General features: G+C 39.1%; 1 protein-coding gene across 2 annotated transcripts in view; it reads right to left on the bottom strand.

Moving 5' to 3' along the window:
• The window catches only part of BMPR2 (bone morphogenetic protein receptor type 2), a 209,081-nt gene that overhangs the window by 96,549 nt on the left and 93,087 nt on the right, over positions 1–19,445 (bottom strand). For both annotated transcript variants that reach the window (XM_023219105.2, XM_023219097.2), the window contains exon 2: positions 521–691. In XM_023219105.2, the coding sequence (XP_023074873.1) occupies positions 521–691 (171 nt within the window). The remainder of the gene's footprint in view (positions 1–520; positions 692–19,445) is intronic.

The raw sequence follows: 19,445 nt of genomic DNA, 5'->3' as shown, positions 1-19,445 counted from the left end.
ATAACATTATAAGAAAGATGTTTTTAAAATAATCTAAAAATAAGCAGCCTTTTATAAATTTGGGGCTTGTAGAGAGAGAGAGAGAGATACACACACACATTTTTTTTTTCTTTGAGATGGAGTCTCACTGTGTTGCCCAGGCTGGAGTGCACTGGTGCCATCTCAGCTCACTACAACCTCCGCCTTCCAGGTTCAGTGATTCTCCTGCCTCAGCCTACTGAGTAGCTGGGACCACAGGCACACACCACCATACCCAATTAAGTTTTGTGTTTTTAGTAGAGACGGGGTTTCACCATGTTATTAACCAGGCTGGTCTCGAACTCCTGGCCTCAAGGGATCCGCCCACCTTGGCCCCCCAAAGTGCTGGAATTACAGGCATGAGCCACCACACCCAGCTTTATATATACACTTTAAATTCACTGTTTTTCTAAACAGGATTTTAATGTACTCCCGTGTCCTTTTTAGATAAATATCAATTGTATAAAACACAGTCATTTCAGGTAAGGAAAGTATCACTTGCCTTGTTTTACAAGATTTATGTCCCCTTTTGATTTCTCCCAAAGGCCATAGCAGGTGCTACCTTTTGAGCATAATATCGTCCCATTTTCATGAGAGATTCTACTCTCACCTATCCCAAGGTCTTGCTGATATGGATCTTTAAATGCACATAGCCGTTCTTGATTCTGTGAAGCTAAAATAAAGGAAATAAAGGAATGACAAATTATTTAATGTTTTCAAAATATTATTATATAAAATCGTTGTCTTATCTGAATGACTTTATAAATTTCCCTACTAAATTATTTGAATTGAAATCTTTAAATAAATTTGTAATTTTACATTCAATGATGTTCTTCTGTTCATGAATTCATTTGTAAACTCCAAACAAGAAGGAAATTTTAAAACTCATTTCCCAAAAGCAATCCCCTCATACTCAAAATTATTCTCACCACTCTTTCTTCTATTAAATAATTCTGGTGTCCAAATAAAGAAATATCATCAAAGAAAATGTCCATGTTCAAAATTATCAAGTCTTCAAAACAAACAAACCTAGAAGGCTGAATAATTTTGGAAATTGCATAGTACTTACTTTTATCATATTTTATAGTAGTTATACAAAGTTATATACATCATTAGGTATGGTAAACTAATGATACAAAGAGTAACTATGAATGGGTACATGGTTTCTTTTTAGGGTATATATATGTTCTAAAATTAGACTGTGGTAATTGTTGCACAAGTCTGTACATTTGCAAAAAAAAAAACTGAATTGTTCACTTAAATTGAGTGAACTTCAGGTATAAATTATACTTAAATAAAGCTGTTCTTAAAAACTAGGCTATTAGTAGGCAAAAAAAAAAAAAAAAAAAAAAACTTTCTTTTTTTTTGAGACAGAGTTTCACTCTTATTGCCCAGGCTGGAGTGCAATGGTACAATCTTGCCTCACCACAACCTCCGCCTCCTGGTTCAAGCGATTCTCCTGCCTCCTCCTGAGTAGCTGGCATTACGGGCATGTGCCACCATGGCTGGCTAATTTTGTATTTTTAGTAGAGATGGGATTTCTCCATGTTGGTCAGGCTGGTCCTGAACTCTCAACCTCTCAGATGATTCACCCAACTAGGACTCTAAAAATGCTGGGATTACAGGCGTGAGCCACCGCGCACGACCAAAAAAATTACTTTCCATTACTCAGATTATCAATATAATAACCAGAAGACGAAATGCTCAATAGACTTATCCTAAAATGACAACCTAATGTACTTTTAATGCCAGTGTTTCTCTATACATGTAATCCGATTTAACTAATTTTTGTAGAACATTTGCCACATAATTTATCAGCTAATAAATATTTACCAACATTGCTGAGAATACTAAAGTAAAAGGTTATTGAAAGCAACATCTGATCTTTATTTCATTTCTTACAGTAGGCTTTTATAATGTGTTTGACTAGCCAAAATAATAGTCTAATACACTTGGCCAATATATTCCTTGGGGGCTTCTGACTTGTTTCTTTATTTTCAATGTGTATCTACTTAGTATGGCTTAATTCATATGCACCTTAGCACTGAGGCAGATTTATTTAAATAATGTGTCTGAACAAATCTAAGAACTAAATTCTGGAGATGAAATTAACTAACAGTAATAAGAAAACTTAAAATATTTGTAGATGCTGGTCTTCTATCAATAGCTTAAATATTCTAGACATGATTCACAGGATTACAACACTGAAAAGAACTTTAGTGTCAGCCGATCAATCTGTCCATTTTATAAATGATTACATAGTGAAAAGCTTCACTCACACCCTTGTTCCCATTTGTCTATTCCAATGTTCCTTCCTTCCACCCCAGGAAACCACTGTTCTTGGTTACTCGGGCATCCTTTCAAACTTTACCATTATATATTTTCTAAATACATAATATTTACATATTTATAAATGAAGAGATTGGGTTAAGTAAAGACAATGCATAAAAATAGAACCTCTTAAAGGAATTTTGAACGTAAAACTGGTAATACAACTGAAAAATCCAATGTTGGTCAGGTGCAGTGGCTCACACCTGTAATCCCAGGCACTTTGTGAGGCCAATGCAGGCAGATCACCTGAGGTCAGGATTCGAGACCAGCCTGGTTAACATGGTGAAACCCTGTTTCTACTAAAAATACAAAAAATTAGCCGAGCGTGGTGGCGTATGCCTGTAATCCCAGCTATTCAGGAGGCTGAGGCAAGAAAATCGCATGAGCCCGGGAGGTGGAGGTTGCAGTGAGCTGAGATTACGCCATTGCATTCCAGATTGGGAAATAAGAGCAAACCTCCGCCTCAAAAAATATATATATGAAAAAAAAAATATATATATATATATATATGGTTAAAAAAAAGAAGAAGAAGCAGCAGCAGCATGGGGTGGTTTATCCCGGATATGCAAGCCTGGTTCAATACTCAAAAAATCAATTAACATGCTCTATTAACACCTTGAGTACAAATTAATAGATCAATAGTGGTTACTAGGCTGGGCAAGGTGGCTCACGCCTGTAATCCCAGCATTTTGGGAGGCTGAGGCAGACAGATCACGAGGTCAAGAGTTTGAGACCAGCCTGGCCAACATGGTAAAACTCCGTCTCCACTAAAAATACAAAAATCAGCCGGGCGTGGTGGCGCATGCCTGTAATCCCAGCTACTCAGGAGGCTGAGGCAGGAGAAGTGCTTGAACCTAGGAGGCAGAGGTTGCTGTGAGCCAAGACCATGCCATTGCACTCCAGCCTGGGCGACAGAGCGAAACTCCATCTTGAAAAAAAAAATAGTGGTTTCTAATTTTGGCAGGACTGCATGCAAGGGAGTAGAAGAATTTGGAAATGTGTGGAAGTGGTATTTTACTTTGTTTTGGTTTACTTGTGAAAATGCCTGAAGCATTTTCGCTGGCTTTTAGTTCAGTCCCCAGGAGAATTAAATATTCTAATATAAAAATAACTTTGCAGGTGGAAGGACCATCCTCTTCAAAATGCTACCCCAATCACATATGGGAAACAACAAAGAAAATGTATACTATGTACATATGTAGCAAACCTGCACGTTGTGCATATGTACCCTAGAACTTAAAGAATAATAATTAAAAAAAAGAAATTGAATGATAAAAAAAGAAAAAGAAAATGTATACTATGATTTCTTACCTTTAAAAAGATAAGAAAAATACAAAAAAATATAAATTATGCAGATATGTTTCTGGAATAACTAAGAAAATGTAAAAGGGATGTCATTGTTTCTTTTTCTTATCATTAGCTAGACAACTGAATCCAGTCAATTCTTACTCTCAATTGCACTGCTGCTTCTAATTTAAAACTCTCAATTTTCTAGCTTCCCCTTCTTCCTGGAATTATCATTTTTGTTCAAAACTGTGTGCACAGGTCATTATGAGCATTACATTTTCAGAGGTGAAGCTTGATTTTAGTTCCTTTTCAACAACCTAGGAAGGTTAGACTAATTATACATGCTTATTGCTTTTCTTTTATTCAACAAACATAGTAGTATGTATCTAAGTATTGTTCTTTTTTTCTTTTTTTTTTGAGATGGAGTGCAGTGGTGCCATCCTGGCTCACTGCAACCTCCGTCTCCCAGGTTCAAGCAATTCTCCTGCCTCAGCCTCCCAAGTACCTGGTATTACAGGTATGAACCACCACGCCCGGCTAATTTTTGTACTTTTAGTAGAGACGAGGTTTCACCATGTTGGCCAAGTTGGTCTTGAACTCCTAACTTCAGGTGATCCACCCACCTCGGCCTCCCAAAGTGCTGGGATTACAGGCATGAGCCACCGCACTTGGCCTGTTCTCTTTTTATTATGTTTTTGATAATCCTTTCAATACAAAAGTTTGGTTTGGCCGAGCGTGGCATATCATGCCTGTAATCCCAACACTTTGGGAAGCTGTGGCACAAGGACTGCTTGAGGCCAGGAGTTTGCACCAGTTGGGGCAACACAGTAAGGTCCCTACAAGTAATTTTTAAAATTTAAAATATGGTATTGCATGCCTGCAGTCCCAGCTACTTGGGAGGCCGAGGCAGAAGGATAGCAGGAGCCCAGGAGTTCAGGGCTGTGGTGGACTATGGCACCACTGCACCCTAGAGTCTGGGTTACTAGGGCAATACTGCACCCTATCCTGAGTGACAGAGTGATACCTATCTCTTAAAAAAAAAAAAAAAGTTTGGTCTTTTCTCAGGTCAGGAAAATAATATTAATTTATGCTTTGATAACTGTTTTCATTCATTTTTCTTACATCTTTTCTTGGAAATAACAACATAGATCCATATTATATTACGGATCCATGGTCTCCAAAATCAGTACATTCTCTTTTATAATTCTCATTGTTTCCTCTGCTTCTGTGAGGGTTTCTCAAGGTGTTCTTTCAATCCTCTTATTCAATTTTGTGCTACCATGTCTGTTCTTTACTTCCTTTAGCGCTAATTTTATTTTTTCTATTGAATTTTCAGTTTAGCTTGAAATCCTTCAAGGTATCAGTACAGTATGTTATTCCTCTCTGTTTAAAAAATATTCTTAAGGTTTTCTTTTTCTCCATAGCATAATGAGAAATGACAAAAAATTTAAACACTGGGCTTTTTTAGTTTAATTTCAAATAATTTTCAGATGTAGAATCAACCTTTAAGAATCTCTGTTATTGCTGCATAGTATTCCACAGTGTATATGTACCACATTTTCTTTATCCAGATTACCATTGATAGGAATTTAGATTCTATGTCTTTGTTATTGTGAACAGTGCTGCAACAAACATACATGTGCATGTGTCCAAAATGGTTGAATTAATTTACACTCCCACCAACATTGTGTATAAGTGTTCCTTTTTCTCCGCAACCTTCCTGGCATATGTTATTTTTTGACTTTTTGATAATAGCCATTTTGACCAGTATGAGATGATATTTCATTGTGGCTTTGATTTGCATTTCTCTAATGACCAGTGATACTGAGCTGTTTTTTCATATAATTGTTGGCCACATGTATGTCTTCTTTTGAAAACTATTTATTTCCTTTGCCCACTTTTTAATGGGGTTGTTTTCTTCTTGTAAATTTGTTTAAGCTCCTTATAGATGCTGGATATTACACCTTTGTCAGATGCATAGTTTGCAAAAATTTACTCCCATTTTGTAGTTTGTCTGTTTACCCTGTAGATAGTTTCTTTTGCCGTGCAGAAGCTCTTATGCTTAATTAAATCCCGTTTGTCAATTTTTGCTTTTGTTGCAATTGCTTTTGGTGTCGTCATGAAACCTTTGCCTGTTCTTATGTCCAGAATGGTATTGCCAGGGTTGTCTTCCAGAGTTTGTGTAGTTTTGGGGCCATTATCCTTAACAAACTAATACAGGAACAGAAAACCAAGTACCGCTTGTTCTCACTTATAAGTGGGAGCTAAATGATAAGAACACATGGACACATAGAGGGGAACCCCACACACTGGGGCCAGCAAAGGGTGGAGGGTGGGAGGAGGGAGAGGATCAGGAAAAATAACTAATGAGATACTAAGCTTAATACCTGGGTGATGAAACAATCCGTACAACAAACCCCCATGACACAAGTTTACCTAAATAACAAACCTGCACATGTACCCCTGAACTTAAAAGTTAAATTTAAAGAAAATTCTTAATAAGGTTCCATTTCTTGTGATGTATAATTTCTACTATTTTTATTCAACAGGTATAGAGCTACATTGATAAATCATTTTTGCCAAAGTTGTACAAAAATATAGTTTGCCAAACAACTAAAAGTAGGTAAAAAGAGGAGTGTGAGGGTTGTGAAAGTGAGCTGCCAAGGGGTAGCTGACAAAACGTTTGTTAAACAAGTATCCAAAAAACTATAACCTTAGAAAAGAAGAGAGTGCACTCAATCAAAGAGGAAAGCTTAAAGGAGAAAAAGGATTTTTAGCGGAGAGACAGTATGAAAACAACTTTGTATTTGGCAGCAGGACATCTTACTTTCTCACTCAAACATTTTGAGAACAGCCTACACTTTTTCTATCTTCAAGATATTACATGCAAGGTAGGTCCATAAATGTAAAACTCTAGAAACTGTACATAATTATGAAGAACAGCTTTTCAAATTAACTCTATAAAAACTTTTTAGAATCTAGTGATAACCAATTTATACACAGGGAAGATTTGGCAGGGATAAAAATTGTAATTATAACTAAGTTTGCTTATAGGCAGATACAAATTGAAGTCCCAAATGTATAAGAAAATTGGTTTAGAGAATGCAAAAAATACACATCAAATAAAAAGCCATCTTTTTGAATAAAGAAAATGTGCACATGAAAGAAATAATCACCAGTGGTTATCATGTACTCTAAAGATCTGTTAAACTCAGAGCTATAGAAAGGATAAAGAGGAAAATTTGACAGAATACAGCAGAGGCCAAATACTAACTGAGCACACTAACAAAGATAGACTATAAGAATATTAAGCGCCGGGCGCGGTGGCTCAAGCCTGTAATCCCAGGACTTTGGGAGGCCGAGATGGGCGGATCACGACATCAGGATATCGAGACCATCCTGGCTAATACGGTGAAACCCCGTCTCTACTAAAAAATACAAAAAACTAGCCGGGCGAGGTGGCGGGCGACTGTAGTCCCAGCTACTCCAGAGGCTGAGGCAGGAGAATGGCATAAACCCGGGAGGCGGAGCTTGTAGTGAGCTGAGGTCCAGCCACTGCACTCCAGCCTGGGCGACAGAACGAGACTCCGTCTCAAAAAAAAAAAAAAAGGACATTAAGCATTTAATTTAAAAAAAAATTTTTTTTTGAGACAGGGTCTTAATAATAATGCCCAGCTTGAGTGCAGTGGCACAAACCTTGGCTCACTGCAACCTCTGGCTTTCATGCTCAAGGGATCCTTCCACATAAGTCTCCTGAGTAGCTGGGACCACAGGCACATGCCACCAAGCCTGGCTAATTTTTGTGTTTTTTTGTTTGTTTGTTTGTTTTTGTTTTTGTTTTTGTTTTTTTTTAGAGACAGGGTCTTGCTATGTTGCCCAGGCTGGTCACAAACTCCTGGACTCAAGTGATCCTCTTGCCTTGGTCTCCCAAAGTGCTGGGATTACAGGAGTGAGTCACAGTACCTGGCTCAAAAAATTTTTAAATATTATATATATGGCAAATAAATGCTTTAAACAGAAAGTATCACTATACAGAAATGTCCATGTGTTACCATATCATTTAAATTGAAGGTATCCAATCATTTACTTCAAAAACAAAGTCTGGGCATGGTGGCTCACACCTGTAATCCCAGCACTTTGGGAGGCCAAGGCGGGCAGATCACCTGAGGTCAGGAGTTCAGGACCAGCTTGGCCAACATGGAGAAATCCCGTCTCTACTAAAAACTACAAAAATTACCCTGGCGTGGTGGCAGGTGCCTGTAATCTCAGCTACTTGGGAGGCTGAGGTAGGAGAACTGCTTGAACCCGAGGCGGAGGATGCAGTGAGCCAAGATTGCGCCATTGCACTCCAGCCTGGGTGACAGAGCAAAATTCCATTTCAAAAAATAAAAATAAAAAACAAAAAAGTCAAACTTGCAATCTATGTCTTGTCCTTTAAGTAGAAGTGTCTCATTCTATTACATGATGTCGGGGGGAAAAAATGAAAGTATGACACAGAAAAATTAGCATAGATTTCCAAAGTTTTTAATGACTTATCCATAATTCTCTCTATATATACACATAACATATATATAAAACATATATAAAACCTTGCTAAAAATTAATATATATTTATAAAATATATATGCTAAAAATATAATATATATTTATATTATTGCTTACTAAAAATAATATATCTTTGTCATTTTTCCGTTCTTTTATTTTAAAAAGGTCATTATAAATATATATTGATGAAATCACTAGAAAGAGATAATAGTCATGAAAAACTATTATATCATGTTCATGATAAATGAGCTGTATTAAGGCCGGGTGCAAAAAAAAAAAAAAAATATTTAATCATCTGAAGCAATAAATAACTGAAACATGGTATGACAGCTATAGTATGCAAAACCTAAACATATATAAGGCTATTTATTGTTCTAACTCAAAATCTTATTACATGAGGTTTAATCTCATTCATTGTTTTGGATCAGATGCTAATACTAGTGTCTCTCAATAGATAGACGATTGATAGGTAGGTAGTTAGACAGATAGATAATAAATCTGTTTTGAAAATATGCTCAGGCCGGGCGCGGTGGCTCAAGCCTGTAATCCCAGCACTTTGGGAGGCCGAGACGGGCGGATCACGAGGTCAGGAGATCGAGACCCTCCTGGCTAACACGGTGAAACCCCGTCTCTACTAAAAATACAAAAAATTAGCCGGGCGAGGTGGTGGGCGCCTGTGGTCCCAGCCACTCGGGAGGCTGAGGCAGGAGAATGGCGTGAACCCAGGAGGCAGAGGTTGCGGTGAGCTGAGATCCGGCCACTGCACTCTAGCCTGGGCGACAGAGCAAGACTCCGTCTCAAAAAAAAAAAAAAAAAAAAAAAAAAAAAAAAAAAAAAAAAAAAAAAAGAAAATATGCTCAATTTGGCAGACAACAGTATATGTATGGGTTATTGGAAAGGTACATCCCCCTCTAAAAATCCCAAGGTACTTTTAAAAAAAGAAAGGAAGGAGTGAAAGAAGGAAAGAATACAGGTTCGATTTACACATTTATATACAGTTATTAGGAGAGTTCACACTACTGTGTGTCTTCTAAGAGACACCCACATATGAAGCTATGTATACTGTATAGTTTACATGCAATCTCCACACTTGGGTTCACTGTTGAGTAGCAGAGATATATGAAAGGGCTTTGAAAAGTGCTATACAGGCTGGGCACAGTGGCTCATGCCTGTAATCCCAGCACTTTGGGAGACTGAGGCAGGTGAATCACCTGAGGTCAGGAGTTTGAGGCTGAGGCTGGTGAAACACATAGCGTCCTTTGTGATAAGATCTGAAACAGGTAATTAGCAATACTACTTTATTTCATTTATCTTTTTTGTTTGTTTGTTTTTTGAGACAGAGTCTCGCTCTGTCGCCCAGGCTGGAGTGCAGTAGCACAATCTTGACTCACTGCAAGCTCCGCCTCCTGGGTTCACACCATTCTCCTGCCTCAGCCTCCCGAGTGGCTGGGACTACAGGCGCCCGCCACCACGCCCAGTTAATTTTTTGTATTTTTAGTAGAGACAGGTTTTCACCGTGTTATCCAAGATGGTCTTGATCTCCTGACCTCGTGATCCGCCCACCTCAGCCTCCCAAAGTGCTGGGATTATAGGCATGAGCCACCGCACCTGGATATACTACTTTAATTTTAAAATAAAAAGTACACAAAAGAACATACTATGAAAATAATCCAAAAACACTTTAAAATAAAACTAATCGCTTTGGGCCAAAAAACACTTTAAAATAAAACTAATCATTCCCCACAAACAAAAAACTCTCCACTTCTTAATGGAATTCATTATAATGGATTTTTACTGATGAAAGCAGACTTCAAGTAGGACACAATCACAGCATTGTTTCTCACTCAAAATAAGACTAACCTCTTTCGTGTGTTCAATAACTATCATGACACTTCCATATACTATATCAGCACCATCCAATATAATTGTCTGTGAAAATGGAAATATTCTATAATCTACATTGTCTAATACAGTAACCAGTAGTCTTTTTTTTATTTTTATTTTTTTAGATAGAGATGGGGTCTGGCTATGTTGCCCACGCTGGTCTCAATCTCCTGAGCTCAATCAATCCTCCTACCTTGGCTTCCCAAAGTGCTGGGATTACAGGTGTGAACCATCACTCTCAGACGCCTTATTTGATAATGACTACTGTGACTGAGGAACTGAATTTTTAGTAATGTTTTAATTTTAATCAATTGAATTGTAAATTTAAATAGCCTCTGCTATAAGACTGAAAATTGTGTCCCCCTCAAATTCACATTATTGAAACCCTAACCCACAATGTGATGTTATTTGGACATGGAGCCTCTGGAGGTAATTAGGTTACAAGGACGTCATGAGATAGGATTAGTACCCTATAAGAATAGACACCGAAGAGCTTGCTTCCTCTCTCTGTGCTATGTGAGGACACAGAAGGTGGCCATCTGCAAGCCAGGAATAGAGCCCTTACTAGGGATCCAAATCATCTAGCACCTTGATGTTGGGACTTCCCAGCTTCCAGAGCTGTGAAAAAATAAATTGCTGTTGTTTCAAGACATTGAGTCTATTGTATTTTGTTGTGGTAGTCCAAGCCAACTAATATAACCATGTGTCTCTAGTGCTATTTTAGATAGCGCAGCTCTATATAGTTTATATAAATATACTAGGCACTATATATAAACAAAATTGTCAAATTGTAATCACATTTTGATTTTGTCCATTAAAGCACAACTGTAAATTGTTCTGAAAATCCCTGCTTCTCCAAAAAGACTTCCTCCTCATAGGCTCAGAGCAAGTACTATAAATGAGTGCTCAATAATGTAACAAGTTACTAGATAACAAGTAACAACTAGATAAAAAGTTACTAGGTAAGTTACTTGGTTATAGACTATAACCGAAAATCAAATACCAGGTCTCTTGGCTTTATACCCAATTTACTTCCAGCAAGTAGCCTTCTCTTACATAAATGAGAATTTAAAACTTGAGTATTCCAGTAGCATCTGGATATTTAAATTCTACATATTCAGGGCCGGGCGCAGTGGCTCACCCCAGTAATCCCAGCACTTTGGGAGGCCAAGATGGGTGGATCGCTTGAGCTCAAGAGTTCGAGACCAACCTGGGCAACATGGCAAAACCCTATCTCTACCAAAAATACAAAAAATGAGCCAGGTGTGGTGGTGTGTGCCTGTAGTCCCAGTTACTTGGGAGGCTGGGGTGGGAGGATCGCTTGAGCCGGGGAGGTGGTGACTGCAGTAAGCTGAGTTCACTCTAGTTTGGGTGAGAGTGAGACCCAGTCTCAAAAACAAAAATTAAAAAAATTTTTTTTACTTAGTCAGAAATAAGAAAATAATAAAATGACGAGTGGTCCCAGTCTTAGTGCAATATTTTACTCATCTTCTTGATAGCATCTCTTACTAAATTTTTTTTTTAATTTTTGTGGGTACATAGTAGGTATATATGAGGTACATGAAATATTCGGATACAGACTTGCAATGTGTTAACGATCACATCAGGGTAAATGGCATATGCATCCCCTAAATCATTTATCCTTTGTGTTACAAACAATCCAATTCTACTCTCTTAGCTATTTTTAATGTACAATAAATCATTGTTGACTGTAGTCACCTTGTGCTATCAAATATTAGATATTATTAATTCCATCTAATTATACTTTTGTACCCATTAACCATCCCCACTTCTGCCCTGTCCTCGCCCTCTCTGCCACTACTCTTCTCGGTCTCTGGTAACCATCTTTCTACTCTGTATCTCCATGAGTTCAATTGTTTTTAATTTTGAGCTCCTACAAACAAGAAAGAAAATGCAACATTTGTCTTTCTGTGCCTAGCTTATTTCACTTAACATAATGTCCTCCAATCCATGTTGTTGCAAATGACAGAATCTCGTTCTTTTTTATGGTTGAATACTACTCCATTGTGTATATGTACCACATTTTCTTTATTCATTCATCTGTTGATGGACACTTAGGTTGCTTTCAAATCTTGGCTATTGTGAACAATGGTGAAGTAAATAGGAGAGTGCAAACATCTCTTTGATATACTGATTTCCTTCCTTTTGGGTATATACTTACCATTACTAAAAATTATTATTAGAAGTAATAGACAGAATTTTAAATAATGGGCAGAATTTCCGGTAATGAAGGGACTACAAAGAATTTACTCAAAAAAAAAAAAAAAAAATGACAGTATATATTAAGCTGCAATGATAAGATCCACAATTTGACCATGTCACGTCCTTGCTTGAAACATTTTAGTGATTTCCTATCATCTTCAGGAAAATTTCCAAAATCCTTAAGATGTTGAACAAGGACCTACATAATCTAAAAACTCCAAATCCCTCCAGCTTCATCCAGATAGCACACATAAAGTACCATTCTCTTTTTCACATTAAGGCCTTCATGCATTCTGTTCTCTTTATCTGGAATGCCTCATTTATTTACTTTGTTCCTCTTAAACATTTCTCTGAAGACTCCTACTCTAATCACCCCAGACCACTGAGGCAGGATACTCTATCATATACTTCCATAACATTCTATACTTATTCACACAATCCCCATACTTCTTACTACTTGTAAATGTGCTTAGCTTATTCATTAAAGTATAAGCTAAAATAAGTGCAGGGGCTGAATCCTTGTTCACCATTGTGTCTTCAGCACATGGCATTATACTTGGCATTCAACAAGTATTTACTGAATAAGTAAATGATTGATGTGCTTCTTTCCCCTAATTTTTGCCATTAACAAGAAGAACTATTAGAACCAATTATTTTAAGAGACAGGGTCTAGCTACATTGCCCAGGCTAGACTTGAACTCCTGGGCTCAAGTGATCCTCCTGCCTTGGTCTCTGGAATAGTTGGGACTATAGATACAAACCACAATACCTGACTACTAGAACCAATCCTTTTTTTAAATGAAAAACAAAAACAAAAACAAAACAGGAAAATGAAATCATGTATCACACAAAAGCTCATACAATAGCAGTTTATTTACAATGTGTAAACAACTGTTCATAAATTGGTGAACAGATCAACAAAGTATGATATATCCATATAAGTTACTACTCAGCAATAAAAGGAATAGATTATGTAACAATATGGATAAATATCAAAAACACTGTGCAAAGCAAAAGACATCACACACAAGTGCATATAGATTCCATTCATATGAAATACTAGAGAATACAAAGTAATCTAAAGCAGATCAGTCATTGCCTGGCGCTAAGGGCAAGGGGAAAACAGAATACAAAGGGGCATGAGGAATCTTTGGGGGATGATAAAAATGTACTGTATGCTGAGTATGGTGGGGAGTTTCATGACTAGATACAATTATAAAAACTTGCCATAATCCCAGCACTGTGGGAGGCCGAGGCAGGCAGATCGCCTGAGGTCGGGAGGTCGAGACCAGCCTGACCAACATGGAGAAACCCCATCTCCACTGACAATACAAAAAAAAAAAAAATTAGCCATGCGTGGTGGCTCATACCTGTAATCCCAGCTACTCGGGAGGTTGAGACAGGAGATGAACCTAGGAGATGGAGGTTGCAGTGAGCCGAGATCATGCCATTGCACTCCAGCCTGGGCAACAAGGGCAAAACTCGGTCTCAAAAACAACAACAACAAAAACAACAACAAATCAAATTGATAGTTTTGTGTTGTTGTTGCTGTTCTGAGACAGAGTCTCATTCTTGTCCCCCAGGATGGAGTGCAGTGGCGCGATCTCAGCTCACTGCAACCTCTGCCTCCTGGGTTCAAGCGATTCTCCTGCCTCAGTCTCTCAAGCAGCTGGGATTACAGGCACCTGCCACCACACCCAGCTAATTTTTATATGTTTAGTAGAGGCAGGCTTTCGCCATGTTGGCCAGGCTGGTCTCGAACTCCTAACCTCAGGTGATCCTGTCTCGGCCTCCCAAAGTGCTGGGATTACAAGAGTGAGCTACTGCGCCCAGCCCGAATTGTACAGTTTTAAATATATGCAGTTTATACCTCAATGAAGTCCATTTTTTAAAAGGCAAGACACAATACAGAGCTGAATAGGACAACATATAGTTCAGGGGAATTTAAATATTTTTCATTCATGTTATTAAAAGGTGTTATTGAGTCACAGAAACCTAGGCATAATCTATAATTGAAAAGTCGGATCTATGAGTGAATATAAATTTTCCCATAAGTTTCACCGATAGAAATTTTTTAAGACATTCACTGTCATTCTATATCTAAAAATACAAGAGTCACATAACACCCATTCTTCAGTAGTTGTAATATATTTATCTGTACTGGAGAAGTCTAACTGCCTTATCTTTACCCTGGGATGAAGTTCAGGGACTAATTCTGGGCATGCTTGTGTGTTTGGCTTTCGTTTATCTAAATGTCAAAATGAACTAGCTAAAACAAACAACACAAGAACCTTGCAGTAATGGGGCAAATAACTAAATAGCTGAAGCAACAGTATTCCTTTCCCAGAACACAAACATCTCAGGACAAATACAATTGGGATTTCAGAGTATCACAAATTCTGTTAAGAAATATATGAAGAACACAGTATCTTAATCTAATCTAACTGTCCCTATAAAATTCAGTGTAAACGCAAATTTCTAAATTTAAGTATATAAATCAAGCAAGAGAGTCCCCTATTTTCCCAATGTTATGGTGAAATCTCTTTTTTTATTTTTATTTTTTTGAGATGGAGCTTCGCTTTTGTTGCCCAGGCTGAAGTGCAATGACGCGATCTCGGCTCACTGCAGCCTCTGCCACCCAGGTTCAAATGATTCTCCTGCCTCAGCCTCCCAAGTAGCTGGGATTACAAGCATGCGCCACCATGCCTGGCTAATTTTGTATTTTTAGTAGAGACGGGATTTCTCCATGCTGGTCAGGCTGGTCTCGAACTCCCAACCTCAGGTGATCCGCCTGCCTCCGCCTCCCAGAGTGCTGAGATTACAGACGTGAGCCACCTCGCCCAGCCCATGGTGAAATCTTTTGTAAAGCAAATAATTCTTTCAAAAATAAAATATCCCTTAATTTACATATTTCTATATCCAGAATACAACAGATCGAATGATCATTCTGCTGAGCATTCTCATGACGTCAGAGAAAGATCATAGGAGGAAACAGATTAAAATCTTCATAAGGTACCTGTTCAAGATGTTCTCAAATTTGATGTTGTTTTGGGGATCCCTGAGACCCACAGAATTCAGCACATAGTCGTACTCAAGGCTATAATGCTTTTTGTTGTTGTTGTTGTTCTTGTTGTTGTTTTTGCGATGGAGTCCCGCTGTCGCCCAGGCTGGAGTGCAGTGGTGCCATCTTGGCTCACTGCAACTTTCACCTCCCTAGTTCAAGCAATTCCCCTACCTCAGACTCCCAAGTAGCTGGCATTACACATGCATGCCATCACACCTGGCTAATTTTTCTGTATTTTTAGTAGAGATGGGGATTCACCATGTTGGCCAGACTGGTCTCAAACTCCTGACCTCAGGCAATCCACCTACCTCAGCCTCCCAAAGTGCTCAGAGTACAGGCATGAGCCACCACACCCAGCCTCAAGGCTATAATGTATTACAGCAAAATAATACAAACCAAAATCAGCAAAGGAAAAGACATGAATTAAAGTCAGGAGAAAACCAGGTGCAAACTTCCATCAGTCTTTTCCCCATGGAGTTACATAGGGTACATTTAATTCCTCCAGCAGTGAATTGTGACAACACGTGTGAAATGTTGTTTAACCAAGGAATCTCATTAGAGACTCAGTGTCCAAAGTTTTTATTGGGTGGTTGGTCACGTAGGCATACTTAGCCTAGCAGGTATCCAAATTCCCAGAAGAAAGGGAAGCATTCAATATAAACCATATTGTTTCCACATTGTTTGCACAAACACTTTAGGCATAGTAAACCACTCTTATCAGTTTGGGAATGGTGGGAACACTCCCAAAATCTAAATTCCTAAATGCCAGCTAAGGGCCAAGTTGCAAGCAGGCCATTCTAAAGATAGCAGTCTCAGGTCTGTTATTTTTTTATTTTTTATTTAGTTTTTTGAGATGGAGTTTCACTCTTATTGCCCAGGCTGGAGTGCAATAGCGCGATCTTGACTCACCACAACCTCCACCTCCCGGATTTAAGCAATTCTCCTGCCTCAGCCTCCCGAGTAGCTGGGATTACAGGCATGTGCCACCATGCCCGGCTAATTTTGTATTTTTAGTAGAGTCAGGGTTTCTCCATGTTGGTCAGGCTGGTCTCGAACTCCCGACCTCGCCTGCCTCGGCCTCCCAAAGTGCTGGGATTACAGGCGTGAGCTGCTGCCCCCCACCCAGGCCTGCTGTTTTAACTCTTTTCTGTACACCTAAAGAGAAAGGCAAGCAAAAGCTAATTAAAAGAAAAAATACACAGACATACACACACCCATCCCAATTCTAAGCTGACAAAATAATCCAAGCTCTCCCAAAAAGCAGTAAGATACACTGTTCTCCCGTAATTCAGAGCAACAGCTAAACCACAAAAAAGCACATAAACCACGCTCAAACCTCTAAGAGGCTTATATATTCAGGAGTCTACATAAAAATCAGTCATTAAAGAGGTAGGGCACGGTGGCTCATGCCTGTAATCCCAGAACTTTGGGAGGCCGAGGCAGGTGGATCATGGGGTCAGGAGATCAAGACCATCCTGGCTAACATGGTAAAACCCCATCTCTACTAAAAATAAAAAAAATTAGCCAGGCATGGTGGCACGCGCCTGTAGTTCCAGGTACTTGGGAAGCTGATGCAGGAGAATTGCTTGAACCCGGGAGGCGGAGGTTCCAGTGAGCCAAGACCACATCATTACACTCCAGACTGGGCAACAGAGCAACACTCTGTCTCAAAAAAAAAAAAAAAAAAAAGTCAAATGCTTATTAAGTGTGGGTTATGTGCCCGGCAGTATTCTAAACCAGGAAAAATGCTGGGAATAAGACAGTGCCCACCTACCCTTAAGGTGTTTATATTCTAATGGTGTGAATATATAAGTCATAAACCCATAAACAAATAAATAAGAATTCCATGAGACGGTTTTGGATGACTCTATTTTTCAACCCATGTTGCAATGGGCGGCCATCCTCATTAGCCACTCTTAAAAGAGGACTAAATTTTGAATATCCTAGAAACATTCTTAACCTACATAATTTTCTATAACCTGCCTGGAGAGCATCATAAAATAATAATTTTAAATATGGATGTTCCTAAGACTCCACATTCCCTTTCAAATTTTTATATTTAAAAAAACAAATACACAAATATGTATAAGTGTACTTACTTACTAGAGCATATTTATAATAGTAAACACTGGTAATCATTTCTCTCTTTTTGTGTATGTGAGACAGGGTCTTGCTCTGGCACCCAAGCTGGAGTGCAATAGTGCAATCATGGCTCACTACAGCTTCAAACTCATGGGCTCAAGAATCCTCCCAGCTCAGCCTCCCGAGTAGCTGGGACTACAGGCACATGCCACCATGCCTGTCTAGTTTTTTAAACACATTTTGTAGAGATGGGGTCTTGCCATTTTACACAAGCTGGTTCAAGCAATCCTCCCACCTCAGCCTCCCAAAGTGCTGGGATTACAGGCATGAGCCACTGCACCAGCCAGTAATCAGTTCTCTACAGATATTTTTAGGTTATCAAAATCATAATATACCACAAAATAAAATACTATGCAGTCATGAAAAATTATTTAGATGTAATTTGTTGACAGAGTCTCGCACTGTTACCCGGGCTCGAGTGTAGTGGCAAAATCTTGGCTCACTGCAACCTCTACCTCCCAGGTTCAAGCTACCTCCCAGGTTCAAGCGATTCTCCTTGCCTCTGCCTCCCAAGTAGCTGGGGTTACAGGCACCTGCCACCATGCCCCGTTAAGTTTTTTGTATTTTTAATAGAGATAGGGTTTCACTATGTTGGCCAGGCTGGTCTCAAAACTGCTGACCTCATGATCCACCCACCTCGGCCTCCCAAAATGCTGGGATTACAGGCGTGAGCCACTGCATCCAGCCAATCTACAATCTATTTTTAAAGGGAAAAGACCATATTAAACACCAGCATAATATAACTCCATCTTAAAAAAAATTATGGCTAGGTGCAGTGGCTCACACCTGTAACCCAGCACTTTGGGAGGCCGAAGGTGAGTGGATCCTGAGGTCGGGAATTTGAGACCAGCCTGGCCAACATGGTGAAACCCTGTCACTACTAAAAATACAAAAATTAGCAGGGCGTGGTAGATGCATGCCTGTGGTCCCAGATACTTAGGAGGCTAAGGCAGAAGAATTGCTTGAACCTGGGAGGTAGAGGCTGCAATGAACTGAGATGGCACCACTGCACTCCAGCCTGGGCAACAGAGCAAGACTCTGTTTCAAAAAAAAAAAAAATTTATGTTGAGTGTGTGCACATGGGCACAAAAAAGGTCTAGAGACTATATCCCCAAATGTGGTAGGATGATGAGTCTTAATATACTCTTTGCTCTATTACACTAATACTATATTGAAATGAATGCCCAGTAGGTCCATCATTATGATTTACAGACTCAAAAACAAAAGCGAACATAAAATTGTAGAGCTAAAAATTATTATGCATATTTAATGAAATAAAATTATTTCAACAATGTATTAATTTTCTTTCTTTTTTTTTTTTGAGACAGAGTTTCGCTTTTGTTGCCCAGGCTGGAGTGCAATGGCACAATCTTGGCTTACCACAACCTCTGCCTCCCAGGTTCAAGCAATCTCCTGCCTCAGCCTCCCAAGTAGCTGGGATTACAGGCATGCGCCACCATGCCCCGCTAATTTTGTATTTTTAGTACACATGGGGTTTCTCCATGTTGGTCAGGCTGGTCTCGAACTCCCAACCTCAGGTGATCTGCCCACTTTGGCGTCCCAAAGTGCCTGGATTACAGGCGTGAGCCACCGTGCCCGGCCTATATTAATTTTCAAATTTCAAATTCTCTGTATAAAATTATGTTTGTGGCCGGGCGTAGTGACTCACGCCTGTAATCCTAGCATTTTGGGAGGCCGAGACGGGTGGATCACGAGGTCAGGAGATTGAAACCATCCTGGCTAACACAGTGAAACCCTGTCTCTACTAAAAATACAAAAAATTAGCCAGGCATGTTGGCGGGCGCCTGTAGGTAGTCCCAGCTACTCAGGAGGCTGAGGCAGGAGAATGGCGTGAACCCAGGAGGTGGAGCTTGCAGTGAGCCAAGATTGCACCACTGCACTCCAGTCTGGGCAACAGAGCAAAATTCTGTCTCAATTAAAAAAAAAAAAT

The sequence above is a fragment of the Piliocolobus tephrosceles genome, chromosome 11 (genome assembly GCF_002776525.5).
Source record: "Piliocolobus tephrosceles isolate RC106 chromosome 11, ASM277652v3, whole genome shotgun sequence".
Classification (NCBI taxonomy): domain Eukaryota; kingdom Metazoa; phylum Chordata; class Mammalia; order Primates; family Cercopithecidae; genus Piliocolobus; species Piliocolobus tephrosceles.
This window is presented reverse-complemented; position numbering and strand designations above follow the sequence as displayed.